This window comes from Oncorhynchus tshawytscha, unplaced genomic scaffold (assembly GCF_018296145.1).
Source record: "Oncorhynchus tshawytscha isolate Ot180627B unplaced genomic scaffold, Otsh_v2.0 Un_contig_673_pilon_pilon, whole genome shotgun sequence".
NCBI lineage: Eukaryota > Metazoa > Chordata > Actinopteri > Salmoniformes > Salmonidae > Oncorhynchus > Oncorhynchus tshawytscha.
Window position 1 is genome coordinate 96,230 of NW_024609787.1, and position 18,240 is coordinate 114,469.

The 18,240-nt window shown below is 47.1% G+C and overlaps 1 protein-coding gene across 7 annotated transcripts in view; it reads left to right on the forward strand.

Moving 5' to 3' along the window:
• msrb3 (methionine sulfoxide reductase B3) overlaps positions 1 to 18,240 on the forward strand; it is a 44,182-nt gene that overhangs the window by 6,490 nt on the left and 19,452 nt on the right. The window contains exons 1-2 of one of the 7 annotated variants that reach the window (XM_042318114.1): positions 6,234 to 6,365; positions 7,059 to 7,268. The exons of 4 other annotated variants lie outside the window; for them this stretch is intronic. In XM_042318114.1, the coding sequence (XP_042174048.1) occupies positions 7,193 to 7,268 (76 nt within the window). In that variant the 5' untranslated portion in view covers positions 6,234 to 6,365; positions 7,059 to 7,192. Of the gene's footprint in view, positions 1 to 6,233; positions 6,366 to 7,058; positions 7,269 to 18,240 lie in introns of those variants that run through there. 2 more of the 7 variants (XM_042318110.1, XM_042318113.1) reach the window with 2 other exon arrangements.

Sequence of the window (18,240 nt, forward strand, 5' to 3'; positions counted from 1 at the left end):
AGCCACGTGGACGTACTGTAGCCATGTGGACGTACTGTAGCCATGTGGACGTACTGTAGCCATGTGGACGTACTGTAGCCATGTGGACGTACTGTAGCCATGTGGACGTACTGTAGCCGTTAGCCATGTGGACGTACTGTAGCCATGTGGATGTACTGTAGCCATGTGGACGTACTGTAGCCATGTGTGGACGTAGCCACTGTAGCCGTTAGCCACGTGGACGTACTGTAGCCGTTAGCCATGTGGGCGTACTGTAGCCGTTAGCCATGTGGACGTACTGTAGCCACGTGGACATACTGTAGCCACGTGTGGACGTACTGTAGCCGTTAGCCACGTGGACGTACTGTAGCCGTTAGCCACGTGGACGTACTGTAGCCGTTAGCCACGTGGGACGTACTGTAGCCGTTAGCCACGTGGACGTACTGTAGCCGTTAGCCACGTGGACGTACTGTAGCCGTTAGCCACGTGGGACGTACTGTAGCCGTTAGCCACGTGGGACGTACTGTAGCCGTTAGCCACGCCACATGTGGACTGTACCGTTAGGACGTACGTAGCCACGTGGACGTACTGTAGCCGTTAGCCACGTGGACGTACTGTAGCCGTTAGCCACGTGGGACGTACTGTAGCCGTTAGCCACGGGACGTACTGTAGCCGTTAGCCACGTGGACGTACTGTAGCCGTTAGCCCACGTGGGACGTACTGTAGCCGTTAGCCACGTGGACGTACTGTAGCCCGTTAGCCACGTGGACGTACTGTAGCCGTTAGCCACGTGGACGTACTGTAGCCGTTAGCCACGTGGACGTACTGTAGCCGTTAGCCACGTGGACGTACTGTAGCCATGTGGACGCCGTTAGCCACGTGGACGTACTGTAGCCGTTAGCCACGTGTGGACGTACTGTAGCCGTTAGCCACGTGGACGTACTGTAGCCCGTTAGCCACGTGCCATGTGGACGTACTGTAGCCGTTAGCCACGTGGACGTACTGTAGCCGTTAGCCACGTGGACGTACGTACTGTAGCCACGTGGGACGTACTGTAGCCGTTAGCCATGTGGACGTACTGTAGCCGTTAGCCCGTTAGCCACGTGGACGTACTGTAGCCATGTGGCCACGTACTGTAGCCGTTAGCCACGTGGACGTACTGTAGCCGTTAGCCACGTGGACGTACTGTAGCCGTTAGCCACGTGGACGTACTGTAGCCGTTAGCCACGTGGACGTACTGTAGCCATGTGGACGTACTGTAGCCGTTAGCCATGTGGACGTACTGTAGCCGTTAGCCACGTGGACGTACTGTAGCCGTTAGCCACGTGGACGTACTGTAGCCGTTAGCCATGTGGACGTACTGTAGCCATGTGGACGTACTGTAGCCGTTAGCCATGTGGACGTACTGTAGCCGTTAGCCACGTGGGACGTACTGTAGCCGTTAGCCATGTGGACGTAGCCGTTAGCCTGTAGCCGTTAGCCATGTGGACGTACTGTAGCCATGTGGACGTACTGTAGCCATGTGGACGTACTGTAGCCGTTAGCCACGTGGACGTACTGTAGCCATGTGGACGTACTGTAGCCATGTGGACGTACTGTAGCCATGTGGACGTACTGTAGCCATGTGGACGTACTGTAGCCACGTGGACTGTAGCCTGTAGCCACGTGGACGTACTGTAGCCATGTGGACGTACTGTAGCCGTTAGCCATGTGGACGTACTGTAGCCATGTGGACGTACTGTAGCCATGTGGACGTACTGTAGCCATGTGGACGTACTGTAGCCGTTAGCCATGTGGACGTACTGTAGCCATGTGGACGTACTGTAGCCATGTGGACGTACTGTAGCCACGTGGACGTACTGTAGCCTGTAGCCATGTGGACGTACTGTAGCCATGTGGACGTACTGTAGCCATGTGGACTGTAGCCATGTGGACGTACTGTAGCCATGTGGACGTACTGTAGCCATGTGGACGTACTGTAGCCATGTGGACGTACTGTCAGCCGTTAGCCATGTGGACGTACTGTAGCCGTTAGCCATGTGGACGTACTGTAGCCGTTAGCCATGTTAAATAGTTGGTGACAAGCTTAAAAATCAATGGAAGTGTAGGCTACACAATTAAATGTACCAAATTGAAAATATATTCAGAATTTTTAAGATAATTTTGATTGATACTGTCCTATAGGATGGGATACTTTAAAAAATATGATTAGATTTTCTACAGGAGTCTAATAATAGAATACTGTAGCCTGCTATTCTATCAGTCTAATAGTAGACTACATTATTCTATCAGTAGACTACAGTATTCTATCAGTCTAATAGTAGACTACAGTATTCTATCAGTCTAATAGTAGGCTACAGTATTCTATCAGTCTAATGGTATTCTATCAGTCTAATAGTAGACTACAGTATTCTATCAGTCTAATAGTAGACTACAGTATTCTATCAGTCTAATAGTAGACTACAGTATTCTGTCAGTCTAATAGTAGAATACTGTAGCCTGCTATTCTATCATTCTAATAGTATTATATCAGTCTAATAGTATTCTATCATTCTAATAGTATTCTATCATTCTAATAGTATTCTATCATTCTAATAGTATTCTATCATTCTAGTATTCTATCATTCTAATAGTATTCTATCAGTCTAATATTAGGCTACAGTATTCTATCAGTCTAATAGTGGAATAGTAGACTACAGTATTATATCAGTCTAATAGTAGACTACAGTATTCTATCAGTGGAATAGTAGACTACAGTATTCTATCATTCTAATAGTAGACTACAGTATTCTATCAGTCTAATAGTATTCTATCAGTCTAATAGTAGACTACAGTATTCTATCAGTCTAATAGTAGACTACAGTATTCTATCAGTCTAATAGTAGACTACAGTATTCTATCAGTCTAATAGTATTCTATCAGTCTAATAGTAGACTACAGTATTCTATCAGTCTAATAGTAGACTACAGTATTCTATCAGTCTAATAGTAGAATACTGTAGCCTGCTATTCTATCAGTCTAATAGTAGACTACAGTATTCTATCAGTCTAATAGTATTCTATCAGTCTAATAGTAGGCTACAGTATTCTATCAGTCTAATGGTATTCTATCAGTCTAATAGTAGAATACTGTAGCCTGCTATTCTATCAGTCTAATAGTAGGCTACAGTATTCTATCATTCTAATAGTATTATATCAGTCTAATAGTAGACTACAGTATTCTATCAGTCTAATAGTAGACTACAGTATTCTATCAGTCTAATAGTAGACTACAGTATTCTATCAGTCTAATAGTAGACTACAGTATTCTGTCAGTCTAATAGTAGACTACAGTATTCTGTCAGTCTAATAGTAGACTACAGTATTCTGTCAGTCTAATAGTAGACTACAGTATTCTGTCAGTCTAATAGTAGAATAATAGACTACAGTATTCTATCAGTCTAATAGTAGACTACAGTATTCTGTCAGTCTAATAGTAGACTACAGTATTCTGTCAGTCTAATAGTAGACTACAGTATTCTGTCAGTCTAATAGTAGACTACAGTATTCTGTCAGTCTAATAGTAGACTACAGTATTCTGTCAGTCTAATAGTAGACTACAGTATTCTGTCAGTCTAATAGTAGACTACAGTATTCTGTCAGTCTAATAGTAGACTCAGTCTAATAGTAGACTATCAGTCTAATAAGTAGACTACAGTATTCTGTCAGTCTAATAGTAGACTACAGTATTCTGTCAGTAGAATAGTAGACTATCAGTATTCTGTCAGTCTAATAGTAGACTACAGTATTCTATCAGTAGACTACAGTATTCTATCAGTCTAAGTATTCTGTCAGTCTAATAGTAGACTACAGTATTCTATCAGTCTAATCAGTCTAAGTATTCTGTCAGTCTAATAATAGAATACTGTAGCCTCTGTATTCTATATTCTAATAGTATTCTGTCAGTCTAATAGTAGACTACAGTATTCTATCAGTCTAATAGTAGAATAATAGACTACAGTATTCTATCAGTCTAATAGTAGAATAGTAGACTACAGTATTCTGTCAGTCTAATAGTAGACTACAGTATTCTGTCAGTCTAATAGTAGACTACAGTATTCTGTCAGTCTAATAGTAGACTACAGTATTCTGTCAGTCTAATAGTAGACTACAGTATTCTGTCAGTCTAATAGTAGACTACAGTATTCTGTCAGTCTAATAGTAGACTACAGTATTCTGTCAGTCTAATAGTAGACTACAGTATTCTGTCAGTCTAATAGTAGACTATCAGTCTAATAGTACCAGTAGGCTTGTCTTTCTGTTGTTCCAGGAGAGCTGCTGTACTGGGAGCAGAATACAGTGTTCGCTGAGCTGAAGGTTGTCTGGGTCCCTTGGGACTGTTTCTGTCTCTGTAGGGGGAGAGAGAGCACTCAGCTTTAGTCCAGCCGCAGAGCTCTGCCTCAGCTCTATATAAGGCCCTAGTAGTTCTATATTAGTTCCAGAAGAAGCCAGCTAGCTAGGCTAACTTTTGTTTATCACGTTCCACCTCCTCACACATTTTTGTGGCGTTCAACTTCATCCAGTTTTGTCTGTAGCTACGTTACTGCGAGGTCTTTGAACTGGTATTTTGGCTTGTTTTGGTCGTTTCTCAACAACAAAATGGTCCTTTTCGCCTACTTAAGGGGTTTCCCCTTACTTGGTCCTCAGGAACCCAAGAGGTGCACGTTTCTGTCCTCAGGAACCCAAGAGGTGCACGTTTCTGTCCTCAGGAACCCAAGAGGTGCACGTTTCGGTCCTCAGGAACCCAAGAGGTGCACGTTTCTGTCCTCAGGAACCCAAGAGGTGCACGTTTCTGTCCTCAGGAACCCAAGGGGTGCACGTTTCTGTCCTCAGGAACCCAAGGGGTGCACGTTTCTGTCCTCAGGACCCCAAGGGGTGCACGTTTCGGTCCTCAGGAACCCAAGAGGTGCACGTTAAGGCCCTAGTAGTTCAGAAGAAGCCAGCTAGTCTAGGGTCCTCAGGAACCCAAGAGGTGCACGTTTCTGTCCTCAGGAACCCAAGAGGTGCACGTTTCTGTCCTCAGGAACCCAAGAGGTGCACGTTTCTGTCCTCAGGAACCCAAGGGTGCACGTTTCGGTCCTCAGGACCCCAAGGGGTGCACGTTTCGGTCCTCAGGAACCCAAGGGTGCTTTTGCCAACGTTTCTGTCCTCAGGAACCCAAGAGGTGCACGTTTCTGTCCTCAGGAACCCAAGAGGTGCACGTTTCTGTCCTCAGGAACCCAAGAGGTGCACGTTTCGGTCCTCAGGAACCCAAGAGGTGCACGTTTCGGTTTGTGCTCCAGCACGACACAGCTGATTGTCAAATAATCAACTAAAATCATCAAGCTTTGATTATTTGAATAAGCTGTGTCGTGCTGGGGCACAAACCGAAACGTGCACCTCTTGGGTTCCTGAGGACAGAAACGTGCACCTCTTGGGGCCCTGAGGACTGAGTGTGGGGAAACACTGGCCCTGTATCTTCACCTAAATCCGAACATTTAAACATAGCAAATGTGTTTTAAAAATGAATTAAGGACAGTTTTAAATGTAATTTTTTATTTTATTTTTAAATAATAATAAATCAGATAAATGTCTCAGGCTCAGGTTTTGATCCAGTGACAGCTAGCCCTTTTGATTGGACCTCCGACACAATGCTGTCAACCTTTTGAAAGGTTGTCTCGTTTCCTCCTCTACTTCTGCCACCTGGTGGTAGATGTTGGTACTGCGGTTCGACGGCTGAGTCCATCCTAGGAATGTTATCTCCTCATCCGAACAACAACACTTCAAAGTAAACCAGCAAGCCCTTTTTTAGTCATGGCTAATATACTGAAGTATTCAACAAGTATTCTGACAATAACAGATCTACAACTCTAGTTTACCTGAACATGTCGAGACTGCTTGGTTTGTTCTAACCATCTATGCATCTCTCTCTCGGACACACACACACACACACACACACACACACAATACACCACACACACCATACACCATACACCACTCACACACCACACACAGCAGGTAAAGCCTTGCTTAATAATCACATCTCCAGATTCACCACTAGATGTCCCTCCCTCCACACACTAACTCACTGTACTCTCACTCACACACACACATGCTATCAATCTCTCTGTATCGCCACGACAGCTTGCTTTGTAACCTGTGAGGTCCTGAAATGTGTGGCACTGTCCAACATCACACACACCACACTCCTACTCAGCTCTCTCTCTCTCCTTGTAGCTTGGTCTGTCTTTCTCTGATCGTGTGCCTGCCCTGCCATGGCTGTCCTGCTAAGGCGTGTGGCTCTACAGTTGTCCCTGAGACAGACCAGGACCCCCCCCCAGAAGGCCCTGCTGCTAGCCACTCTTCTAGGTAGAGTAACCACGGCTTGACTATGTCATAACCCCCGGTTAGAGGGACTGGGTGGGGGTAGAATCAGATGGTCAGTCTTATATCCCCCCCCCGTGTAAAGACAACATGTACAGCCAGCACAAATAGAGCCTCACAATGGAGCCGTCATAATACCCAGAAAACCTAGCGGTCAAAAAGGGCAAACAGGTTCCAATTGTTTTGAAAAATGAATTGTTTTGAAACATTTATATGATACTTAACCAGGCAGTGTCCAGAGAGTAAAGACAGACATGCATCACATTATATGATACATAAATGTCATTATTATTGGTAGATTATTTACATTATGTATATTCCTGTAGTAATAATGGACCCTAACATTCTGATCCATGTCGTCCTATAACTGTCTCATCCTCACCTCTGGGGTCAACTTCAAATGGAGTGGAATATTTCATTCTGATCCATGTCTTCAACATGGCCTCTGTCCTTCAAGGCTCTGTGTGTCTGTCTGTTAACCAATCGTCTTACAGCATCCGCCCTGTTAACCAATCGTCCTTCAGCATCAGCCCTGCATGAAAAAGGTGGGACGTCGGTCGGTGAATGGATCAGACCCGTTTGTCTGTCCGTTTAACAGTGTACAGTGATTGAAATGTGACCTTTGACCTATGTGTTGTTGTTTCTCTCTCTCTCTCCCTCCCTGCCCCTCTCTCTCAGCCTGAGTAGCATAGCCCCCCCCATCCCTCCCTTACATCCCTCTCTCCTAGACAGGGTGTGTCAGTCGGGCGTGTCCCCTCTCTCTCTCTCTCCTCCAATTAGCAGACAGCAGCAGCCGCCAATCAGAAGCAGCCATGTCGGGGTTCAATCTGCTACACCTGATCACCAATGCCAAGCCTGTTACTCTGAAGCCATGTGGGCTCCCTTCAGGTTGAGCTGGGTGCTATGTGGTGTGGTGTGGTGTGGTGTGCCTGTCTGCTGTGCTCTGCTCTGCCCTCTTCTGGTTTTTAATCTCCTTGAGATGTGTGATGATTTTATGAAGGGTGTGTGTGATGATTTTATGAAGGGTGTGTGTGATGATTTTATGAAGGGTGTGTGTGATGATTTTATGAAGGGTGTGTGTGATGATTTTATGAAGGGTGTGTGTGATGATTTTATGAAGGGTGTGTGTGATGATTTTATGAAGGGTGTGTGTGATGATTTTATGAAGGGTGTGTGTGATGATTTTATGAAGGGTGTGTGTGATTTTTTGTTGTTGTCTCCTGCCGAAAAAACACTCCCCACCTACATTAGTATTTATTAAGTTAATATTTGATAATTATGGTAATTATTGTAGCATTGAAGTCCTTTTTCGTAGGATATTTACAGCTGGCAGGTTTATTTGCCATGTATAATAAATATATTGTAAATATTAAAATATAAAGATACAAAGTTATTTATTTGGAAGCTTGGTGATTGTGGTGTTTTACTGCAGTTTGTCAATAACAACCCATCTCACATTCTGCTCAGCCGTCTCTTCTCAGCTACAAACCCCCTCGCTGCCTTTTCAGTTGGTTAATGGAATAACTCACTGATCTTCTCAGCTACAAACCCCCTCGCTGCCTTTTCAGTTGGTTAATGGAATAACTCACTGATCATCTCAGCTACAAACCCCCTCGCTGCCTTTTCAGTTGGTTAATGGAATAACTCACTGATCATCTCAGCTACAAACCCCCTCGCTGCCTTTTCAGTTGGTTAATGGAATAACTCCCTGCTTGCCTTCCTTTTAGCGTCTAACATACTGTGCTGTTTTTCTTTTTAAATGCTGTTTCTGCTTGACTAATGTCAACTTCTTTTATCCAGAGAGATTTGGGTTTTAGACGACTAGAAAACCAGCAACTTTACGTTCTTCGCGTCACACCTGTACTTGTCTAATGTCAGGTTTAATATGGCTCTATTAGATTATTATAAATAGTTTATTGTTCATACATTAGACATGTTTCAGAAGCCTGTTGACCTGTTTAATTCCTCTGTGACCTGATGTTGTTGAATGGTCTCATTTCATTCGCTGTTTTGTGGCTACAAATACACTTAAAGGACTGGTCATAGTCCTCGATGAAATACCACGCTGACGCTCTGCTCGGTCTGGCTCCACACAGAGACCACCACGCTGACGCTCTGCTCGGTCTGGCTCCACACAGAGACCACCACGCTGACGCTCTGCTCGGTCTGGCTCAACACAGAGACTGTTTGGGTTGGGAGAACCACCTAGAGGGAGAGGGAGGGAGAGATGGAGAGAGATGGTGGAAAAGGAGAGAGAGACAGACAGGCGGACAAAGGAAGGGAGGGAGAGATGGAGGGGGAGAGAGATGGTGGAAAAGGAGGGAGAGACAGACAGACAGGAGGGAGGGAGGGAGACAGATGATGGAAAGGGAGGGGGAGGGAGGGACGGACGGAGGGAACGAGATAAAAAAGAAGGTCGGGAGAATGAGAAGCCATAAGTTTGACAAGTTAAAATAAGCAAGCGGGGGTAGCAGAGAACAAACCTTGCTTACAATTAGGAAACAATATTTACACTTGAGGTTGAAAAGCCAGGAAGTCTGAGAAATGTGCTAATTTGGAAGGTTGACCCCCAGCTACATCAGAGCAGGGACCAGGCTACAGTCACAGGGGACGCATTCCAGCCGTCCTCCCTAATGGTACCCTATTCCCTATATAGTGCACTACTTTTGACCAGAACCCTATGGCACCCTATTCCCTAGAGTCATATGGAACCCTATTCCCTATATAGTGCACTACTTTAGACCAGAACTTATGGCACCCAATGGTGCCCTTAGAGGCCACATTCCAAGACGAGTTCTTGATTGGCTCTCAGAAGACACATGGAAAGAGTGGTAGTTTCATCTCGGTAGGACCTCGTCCTTTGGGGCGGCAGGTAGCTTAGTGGTTAGAGCGTTGGTCCAGTAACCAAAAGGTTGCTAGATCGAATCCCCGATCTCTCGAATCTCCGAGCTGACAAGGTACAAATCTGTCGTTCTGCCCCTCAACAAGGCAGTTAACCCACTGTTCCCCTGTAGGCCGTCATTGAAAATAATAATGTGTTCTTAACTGATTTGCCTGGTTAAATAAAGGTTTTTAAAAAAATTCACTACACCCCTTCCCAAAAAACAGAGGGAGGGAGTACACCATCCGCCCCTTACCTCACTCAGTCAGTCAGTAGGAGAGTACCCTCTACCATCCCCTTACCTCACTCAGTCAGTCAGTAGGAGAGTACCCTCTACCATCCCCTTACCTCACTCAGTCAGTCAGTAGGAGAGCACCCTCTACCATCCCCTTACCTCAGTCAGTCAGTCAGGAGAGCACCCTCTACCATCCCCTACCTCACAGTCATCAGTAGGAGAGCCCCTCTACCTCACCTCAGTCAGTCAGTAGGAGAGCACCCTCTACCATCCCCTTACCTCAGTCAGTCAGTCAGTAGGAGAGTACCCTCTACCATCCCCCTTACCTCACTCAGTCAGTCAGTCAGGAGAGAGTACCCTCTACCATCCCCTTACCTCACACAGTCAGTCAGTCAGTAGGAGAGTACCCTCTACCATCCCCTTACCTCACAGTCAGTCAGTCAGTCAGTCAGTCAGTAGGAGAGTACCCTCTACCATCCCCTTACCTCACACAGTCAGTCAGTCAGTAGGAGAGTACCCTCTACCATCCCCTTACCTCACAGTCAGTCAGTCAGTAGGAGAGTACCCTCTACCATCCCCTTACCACACAGTCAGTCAGTCAGTAGGAGAGACCCTCTACCATCCCCTCTACCATCCCCTTACCTCACACAGTCAGTCAGTCAGTAGGAGAGTACCCTCTACCATCCCCTTACCCTCTACCACAGTCAGTCAGTCAGTCAGTCAGGAGAGTACCCTCTACCATCCCCTTACCTCACACAGTCAGTCAGTCAGTAGGAGAGTACCCTCTACCATCCCCTTACCTCACACAGTCAGTCAGTCAGTAGGAGAGTACCCTCTACCATCCCCTTACCTCACACAGTCAGTCAGTCAGTAGGAGAGTACCCTCTACCATCCCCTTACCTCACACAGTCAGTAGGAGAGTACCCTCTACCATCCCCTTACCTCACACAGTCAGTCAGTCAGTAGGAGAGTACCCTCTACCATCCCCTTACCTCACACAGTCAGTCAGTCAGTAGGAGAGTACCCTCTACCATCCCCTTACCTCACACAGTCAGTCAGTCAGTAGGAGAGTACCCTCTACCATCCCCTTACCTCACACAGTCAGTCAGTCAGTAGGAGAGTACCCTCTACCATCCCCTTACCTCACACAGTCAGTCAGTCAGTAGGAGAGTACCCTCTACCATCCCCATCAGTCCCTCTACCATCCCCTTACCTCACACAGTCAGTCAGTCAGTAGGAGAGTACCCTCTACCATCCCCTTACCTCACACAGTCAGTCAGTCAGTAGGAGAGTACCATCCCCTACCTCACACAGTCAGTCCATAGGAGAGTACCCCCCATCCCCTTACCTCACACAGTCAGTCAGTCAGTAGGAGAGTACCCTCTACCATCCCCTTACCTCACATCCCCTTAGTCAGTCAGTCAGTCAGTAGGAGAGTACCCTCTACCATCCCCTTACCTCACAGTCAGTCAGTCAGTCAGTAGGAGAGTACCCTCTACCATCCCCTTACCTCACACAGTCAGTCAGTCAGTCAGTCAGTAGGAGAGTACCCTCTACCATCCCCTTACCTCACACAGTCAGTCAGTCAGTAGGAGAGTACCCTCTACCATCCCCTTACCTCACACAGTCAGTCAGTCAGTAGGAGAGCACCCTCTACCATCCCCTTACCTCACACAGTCAGTCAGTAGGAGAGTACCCTCTACCATCCCCTTACCTCACACAGTCAGTCAGTAGGAGAGTACCCTCTACCATCCCCTTACCTCACACAGTCAGTCAGTCAGTAGGAGAGTACCCTCTACCATCCCCTTACCTCACACAGTCAGTCAGTCAGTAGGAGAGTACCCTCTACCATCCCCTTACCTCACACAGTCAGTCAGTCAGTAGGAGAGTACCCTCTACCATCCCCTTACCTCACACAGTCAGTCAGTAGGAGAGTACCCTCTACCATCCCCTTACCTCACACAGTCAGTCAGTCAGTAGGAGAGTACCCTCTACCATCCCCTTACCTCACACCCTCTACCAGTCAGTCAGTCAGTAGGAGAGTACCCTCTACCATCCCCTTACCTCACACAGTCAGTCAGTCAGTAGGAGAGTACCCTCTACCATCCCCCTACCTACAGTCAGTACCCTCACAGTCAGTCAGTCAGTAGGAGAGTACCCTCTACCATCCCCTTACCTCACACAGTCAGTCAGTCAGTAGGAGAGTACCCTCTACCATCCCTACCTCACACAGTCAGTCAGTAGGAGAGTACCCTCTACAGTCAGTCAGTCAGTAGGAGAGTACCCTCTACCATCCCCTTACCTCACAGTCAGTCAGTCAGTAGGAGAGTACCCTCTACCATCCCCCATACCTCACACAGTCAGTCAGTCAGTAGGAGAGTACCCTCTACCATCCCCTTACCTCACACAGTCAGTCAGTCAGTACCTCACACAGTCAGGAGAGTACCCTCTACCATCCCCTTACCTCACACAGTCAGTCAGTCAGTAGGAGAGTACCCTCTACCATCCCCTTACCTCACAGTCAGTCAGTCAGTAGGAGAGTACCCTCTACCATCCCCTTACCTCACACAGTCAGTCAGTCAGTAGGAGAGTACCCTCTACCATCCCCTTACCTCACACAGTCAGTCAGTCAGTCAGGAGAGTACCCTCTACCATCCCCTTACCTCACACAGTCAGTCAGTCAGTCACACAGGAGAGGAGAGTACCCTCTACCATCCCCTTACCTCACACAGTCAGTCAGTAGGAGAGTACCCTCTACCATCCCCTTACCTCAGTAGGAGAGTACCCTCTACCATCCCCTTACCTCACCCACAGTCAGTCAGTAGGAGAGTACCCTCTACCATCCCCTTACCTCACACAGTCAGTCAGTAGGAGAGTACCCTCTACCATCCCCTTACCTCACACAGTCAGTCAGTCAGTAGGAGAGTACCCTCTACCATCCCCTTACCTCACAGTCAGTCAGTCAGTAGGAGAGTACCCTCTACCATCCCCTTACCTCACAGTCAGTCAGTCAGTCAGGAGAGTACCCTCTACCATCCCCTTACCTCACACAGTCAGTCAGTCAGTAGGAGAGTACCCTCTACCATCCCCTTACCTCACACAGTCAGTCAGTCAGTCAGTCAGAGAGTACCCTCTACCATCCCCTTACCTCACACAGTCAGTCAGTCAGTAGGAGAGTACCCTCTACCATCCCCTTACCTCACACACAGTCACCCTCTCCCCTTACCTCACACAGTCAGTCAGTCAGTAGGAGAGTACCCTCTACCATCCCCTTACCTCACAGTCAGTCAGTCAGTCAGTAGGAGAGTACCCTCTACCATCCCCTTACCTCACACAGTCAGTCAGTCAGTCAGTAGGAGAGTACCCTCTACCATCCCCTTACCTCACAGTCAGTCAGTCAGTAGGAGAGTACCCTCTACCATCCCCTTACCTCACACAGTCAGTCAGTCAGTAGGAGAGTACCCTCTACCCCTCTACCATCCCCTTACCATCACACAGTCAGTCAGTCAGTAGGAGAGTACCCTCTACCATCCCCTTACCTCACACAGTCAGTCAGTCAGTAGGAGAGTACCCTCTACCATCCCCTTACCTCACAGTCAGTCAGTCAGTCAGTCAGAGAGTACCCTCTACCATCCCCCCTTCACCTCAGTCAGTCAGTCAGTCAGTCAGGAGAGTACCCTCTACCATCCCCTTACCTCACACAGTCAGTCAGTCAGTAGGAGAGTACCCTCTACCATCCCCTTACCTCACACAGTCAGTCAGTCAGTCAGGAGAGTACCCTCTACCATCCCCTTACCTCACACAGTCAGTCAGTAGGAGAGTACCCTCTACCATCCCCTTACCTCACACAGTCAGTCAGTCAGTAGGAGAGTACCCTCTACCATCCCCTTACCTCACACAGTCAGTCAGTCAGTAGAGAGACCCTCTACCCCTTCTACCATCCCCTCTACCATCCCCTTACCTCACACAGTCAGTCAGTAGGAGAGTACCCTCTACCATCCCCTTACCTCACACAGTCAGTCAGTCAGTAGGAGAGTACCCTCTACCATCCCCTTACCTCACAGTCAGTCAGTCAGTAGGAGAGTACCCTCTACCATCCCCTTACCTCACACAGTCAGTCAGTCAGTAGGAGAGTACCCTCTACCATCCCCTTACCTCACACAGTCAGTCAGTCAGTAGGAGAGAGTACCCTCTACCATCCTCTACCATCCCCTTACCTCACACAGTCAGTCAGTCAGTAGGAGAGTACCCTCTACCATCCCCTTACCTCACACAGTCAGTCAGTCAGTAGGAGAGTACCCTCTACCATCCCCTTACCATCCCTACCACAGTCAGTCAGTCAGTAGGAGAGTACCCTCTACCATCCCCTTACCTCACACAGTCAGTCAGTCAGTAGGAGAGAGTACCCTCTACCATCCCCTTACCTCACACAGTCAGTCAGTCAGTAGGAGAGTACCCTCTACCATCCCCTTACCTCACACAGTCAGTCAGTCAGTAGGAGAGTACCCTCTACCATCCCCTTACCTCACACAGTCAGTCAGTCAGTAGGAGAGTACCCTCTACCATCCCCTTACCTCACACAGTCAGTCAGTCAGTAGGAGAGTACCCTCTACCATCCCCTTACCTCACACAGTCAGTCAGTCAGTAGGAGAGTACCCTCTACCATCCCCTTACCTCACCCACACAGTCAGTCAGTCAGTAGGAGAGTACCCTCTACCATCCCCTTACCTCACACAGTCAGTCAGTCAGTCAGGAGAGTACCATCCCCTCTACCATCCCCTTACCTCACACAGTCAGTCAGTCAGTAGGAGAGTACCCTCTACCATCCCCTTACCTCACACAGTCAGTCAGTCAGTAGGAGAGTACCCTCTACCATCCCCTTACCTCACACAGTCAGTCAGTCAGTAGGAGAGTACCCTCTACCATCCCCTTACCTCACACAGTCAGTCAGTCAGTAGGAGAGTACCCTCTACCATCCCCTTACCTCACACAGTCAGTCAGTCAGTAGGAGAGTACCATCCCCTACCTACCATCCCCTCTACCATCCCCTTACCTCACACAGTCAGTCAGTCAGTAGGAGAGTACCCTCTACCATCCCCTTACCTCACACAGTCAGTCAGTCAGTAGGAGAGTACCCTCTACCATCCCCTTACCTCACACAGTCAGTCAGTCAGTAGGAGAGGACCCTCTACCATCCCCTTACCTCACACAGTCAGTCAGTAGGAGAGTACCCTCTACCATCCCCTTACCTCACACAGTCAGTCAGTCGTGGAAGAACATGGAGGCAGTCCTGTTTCAGTTTAAACCAACATTCCACACACACACACACACACACTCCAACCCCCTTCCTAGTTCACCCCCTTGTGTGTAAAAAGTAACTTTCCCCCCACAGGACATAGAAAAGTGGGCATCAATGGAGTCCATTCACTTCCCCTCCTTTTAACGTCTCCTTGTATTTTCTCCATTCATATGGTTTCAATCTAACAGGCAGGAATTCTCCACATAGTCCACATGAGAAGAACCCCCCCCTCCCTCCCTCCCTCCCTCCCAAACCACACACACCTCCTCCCCAAAACCTGAAACGGGAACGACCTCACCGGCAGCCAGATTCCAGCTCCGCACGGGGAAAATCCCAACGTTCCAGAAATGGAAAAACAAAGTTACTTCCTTTTAAAGAAACGACAATGGTTACCGAAGCCCCGGCAGCACACTATACGGCTGCATTCAAAACAGCAGTACTGTTCCCCGTACAGCGCCCATAAAGGCGTCGTCATGCTTCCCATTCGGAAAAAACGTTGTGAAAAGTTTGTGCTCATATTATGACAATGATTGTGTGACGTTTTTTGTTGTTATCGGGTTGTTTCCTACACACTTCTACACACACGTTTTTTGTTGTTATCGGGTTGTTTCCTACACACTTCTTTCCCCTCTCGAAGCAAATCGAAGTTCAGGAGCTGAAGTCGACACCCCTTTGTCATGTCATTGGTCAACAGAATGGATTCTTCAATTAACTGTCATGTCATTGGTCAACAGAATGGATTCTTCAATTAACTGTCGTGTCATTGGTCAACAGAATGGATTCTTCAATTAACTTTCATGTCATTGGTCAACAAGAATGGATTCTTCAATTAACTGTCATGTCATTGGTCAACAGAATGGCTTCTTCAATTAACTGTCGTGTCATTGGTCAACAGAATGGATTCTTCAATTAACTGTCATGTCATTGGTCAACAAGAATGGATTCTTCAATTAACTGTTTGTCATTTAACAATAGGCTAATTGTTTTCATGCTCATTTTTTTTTTCACTTGAGATAATACTGCAGCAAACTGTTTTAGATGTAAAATTGTGCGACTAAGATCTCCTCGTTAAAATTAATGACAGATTTCTTGTTACTCAACATGACCAAAAGTATGTGGACACCTGCTCGTCCAACATCTCATTCCAAAATCTTGGGCATTAATAGGGAGTTGGTCCACCACCTTTGCTGCTATAATAGCCTCCACTCTTCTGGGAAGGCTTTTCCACTAGATGTTGGAACATTGCTGTGGGGACTTGCTTCCATTCAGCCAACAAAAGCATTAGTGAGGTTGGGCACTGATGTTGGGCGATTAGGACTGGCTCACAGTCGGCGTTCCAATTCTTCTCAAAGGTGTTCGGTGAGGTTGAGGTCAGGGTTCTGTGCAGGCCAGTTCTTCCACACTGATCTCGAAAAAATCATTTCTGTATGGGCCTCACTTTGTGAACTGTATGGACCTCCGCTTCATGCTGAAACAGGAAAGGACCCTCCCCAAACTGTTGCCACAAAGTTGGAAGCACAGAATCGTCTAGAATGTCATTGTAAGCTGTAGCGTTAAGATTTCCCTTCACTGGAACTGAGGGGCCTGAACCATGAAAAACAGCCCCAGAACATTATTCCTCCTCCACCGAACTTTACAGTTGGCACTATGCATTGGGGCTGGTAGTGTTCTCCTGGCATCCACCAAACCCAGTTTCGTCCGTCGGACTGCCAGATGGTGAAGCGTGACTCATCACTCCGGAGAATATGTTTCCCCTGGCGGCGACTTTACCTCCCTCCAGCCGACGCTCGGCGTAGCGCATGGTGATCTTAGGCTTGTGTGCAGCTGCTCGGCCACGGAAACCCATTTTCATGAAGCTCCCGACGAACAGTTCTTGTGCTGACGTGGCTTCGAGAGGCAGTCTGGAACTCGGTAGTGAGGGTTATTCAACCCGAAGACAGATGATTTTTATGTAATACGCGCTTCAGCACTCGGCGATCCCTTTCTGTGAGCTTGTGTAGCCGACCACTGAGCTGTTGTTGCTCCCAAACGTTTCCACTTCACAATAACAGCACTTCCAGTTGACCAGGGAAGCTCTAGCAGGGCAGACATTTTGACAGGGAAGCTCTAGCAGGGCAGATATTTTGACAGGGAAGCTCTAGCAGGGCAGAAATTTTGACAAACGGACTTATTGGACAGTTGGCATCCTATGACGGTGCCACGTTGAAAGTCACTGAGCTCTTCAGTAAGGACATTCTCCTGTCAATGTTTGTCTATGGAGATTGCATGGCTGTGTGCTCGATTTTATACACCTGTCAGCAACAGGTGTGGCTGAAATAGCTGAATCCACTAATTTGAAGGGTTGTCCACAAACACTATACACAAAAGTATCTTAGAATAATTGTGACTATTTTCAGGAAGTGTATACTGGCTAAGGCGTGTCAAGATGGACAAAACCGTACTATTGTCTCTCTTTTTTTTCTAATTTTTTCAAGCAAGGGTCTTTTTTAAGGGACTATGGCACCCAACCAAACAAGTGTGTTTAGGAGAGTACCCTCTACCATCCCCTTACCTCACAGTGGAAAGCCCTAAGACTGGTCTAAAGTAGTGCACTATATAGGGAATAGGGCTCTGGTCTATAGTGGTGCACTACATAGGGAATAGGGCTCTGGTCTAAAGTAGTGCACTATATAGGGAATAGGGCTGTGGTCTAAAGTAGTGCACTATATAGGGAATAGGGCTCTGGTCTAAAGTAGTGTATCATATAGGGAATAGGGCTCTGGTCTATAGTGGTGCACTACATAGGGAATAGGGCTCTGGTCTAAAGTAGTGTACCATATAGGGAATAGGGCTCTGGTCTAAAGTAGTGTACCATGTCGTGTCATTGGTCAACATTAGCTTTCATGTCATTGGCAGAATGGATTCTTCAATTAAGGGAATAGGGCTCTGGTCTATAGTAGTGTACTATGTATAGGGAATAGGGCTCTGGTCTATAGTAGTGTACTATGTATAGGGAATAGGGCTCTGGTCTAAAGTAGTGTACTATGTAGGGAATAGGGCTCTGGTCTAAAGTAGTGTACCATATAGGGAATAGGGCTCTGGTCTATAGTAGTGTACTATGTATAGGGAATAGGGCTCTGGTCTATAGTAGTGTACTATGTATAGGGAATAGGGCTCTGGTCTAAAGTAGTGTACTATGTAGGAAATAGGGCTCTGGTCTATAGTAGTGTACTATGTATAGGGAATAGGGCTCTGGTCTATAGTAGTGTACTATGTATAGGGAATAGGGCTCTGGTCTAAAGTAGTGTACTATGTAGGAAATAGGGCTCTGGTCTATAGTAGTGTACTATGTATAGGGAATAGGGCTCTGGTCTATAGTAGTGTACTATGTATAGGGAATAGGGCTCTGGTCTATAGTAGTGTACTATGTATAGGGAATAGGGCTCTGGTCTAAAGTAGCGTACCA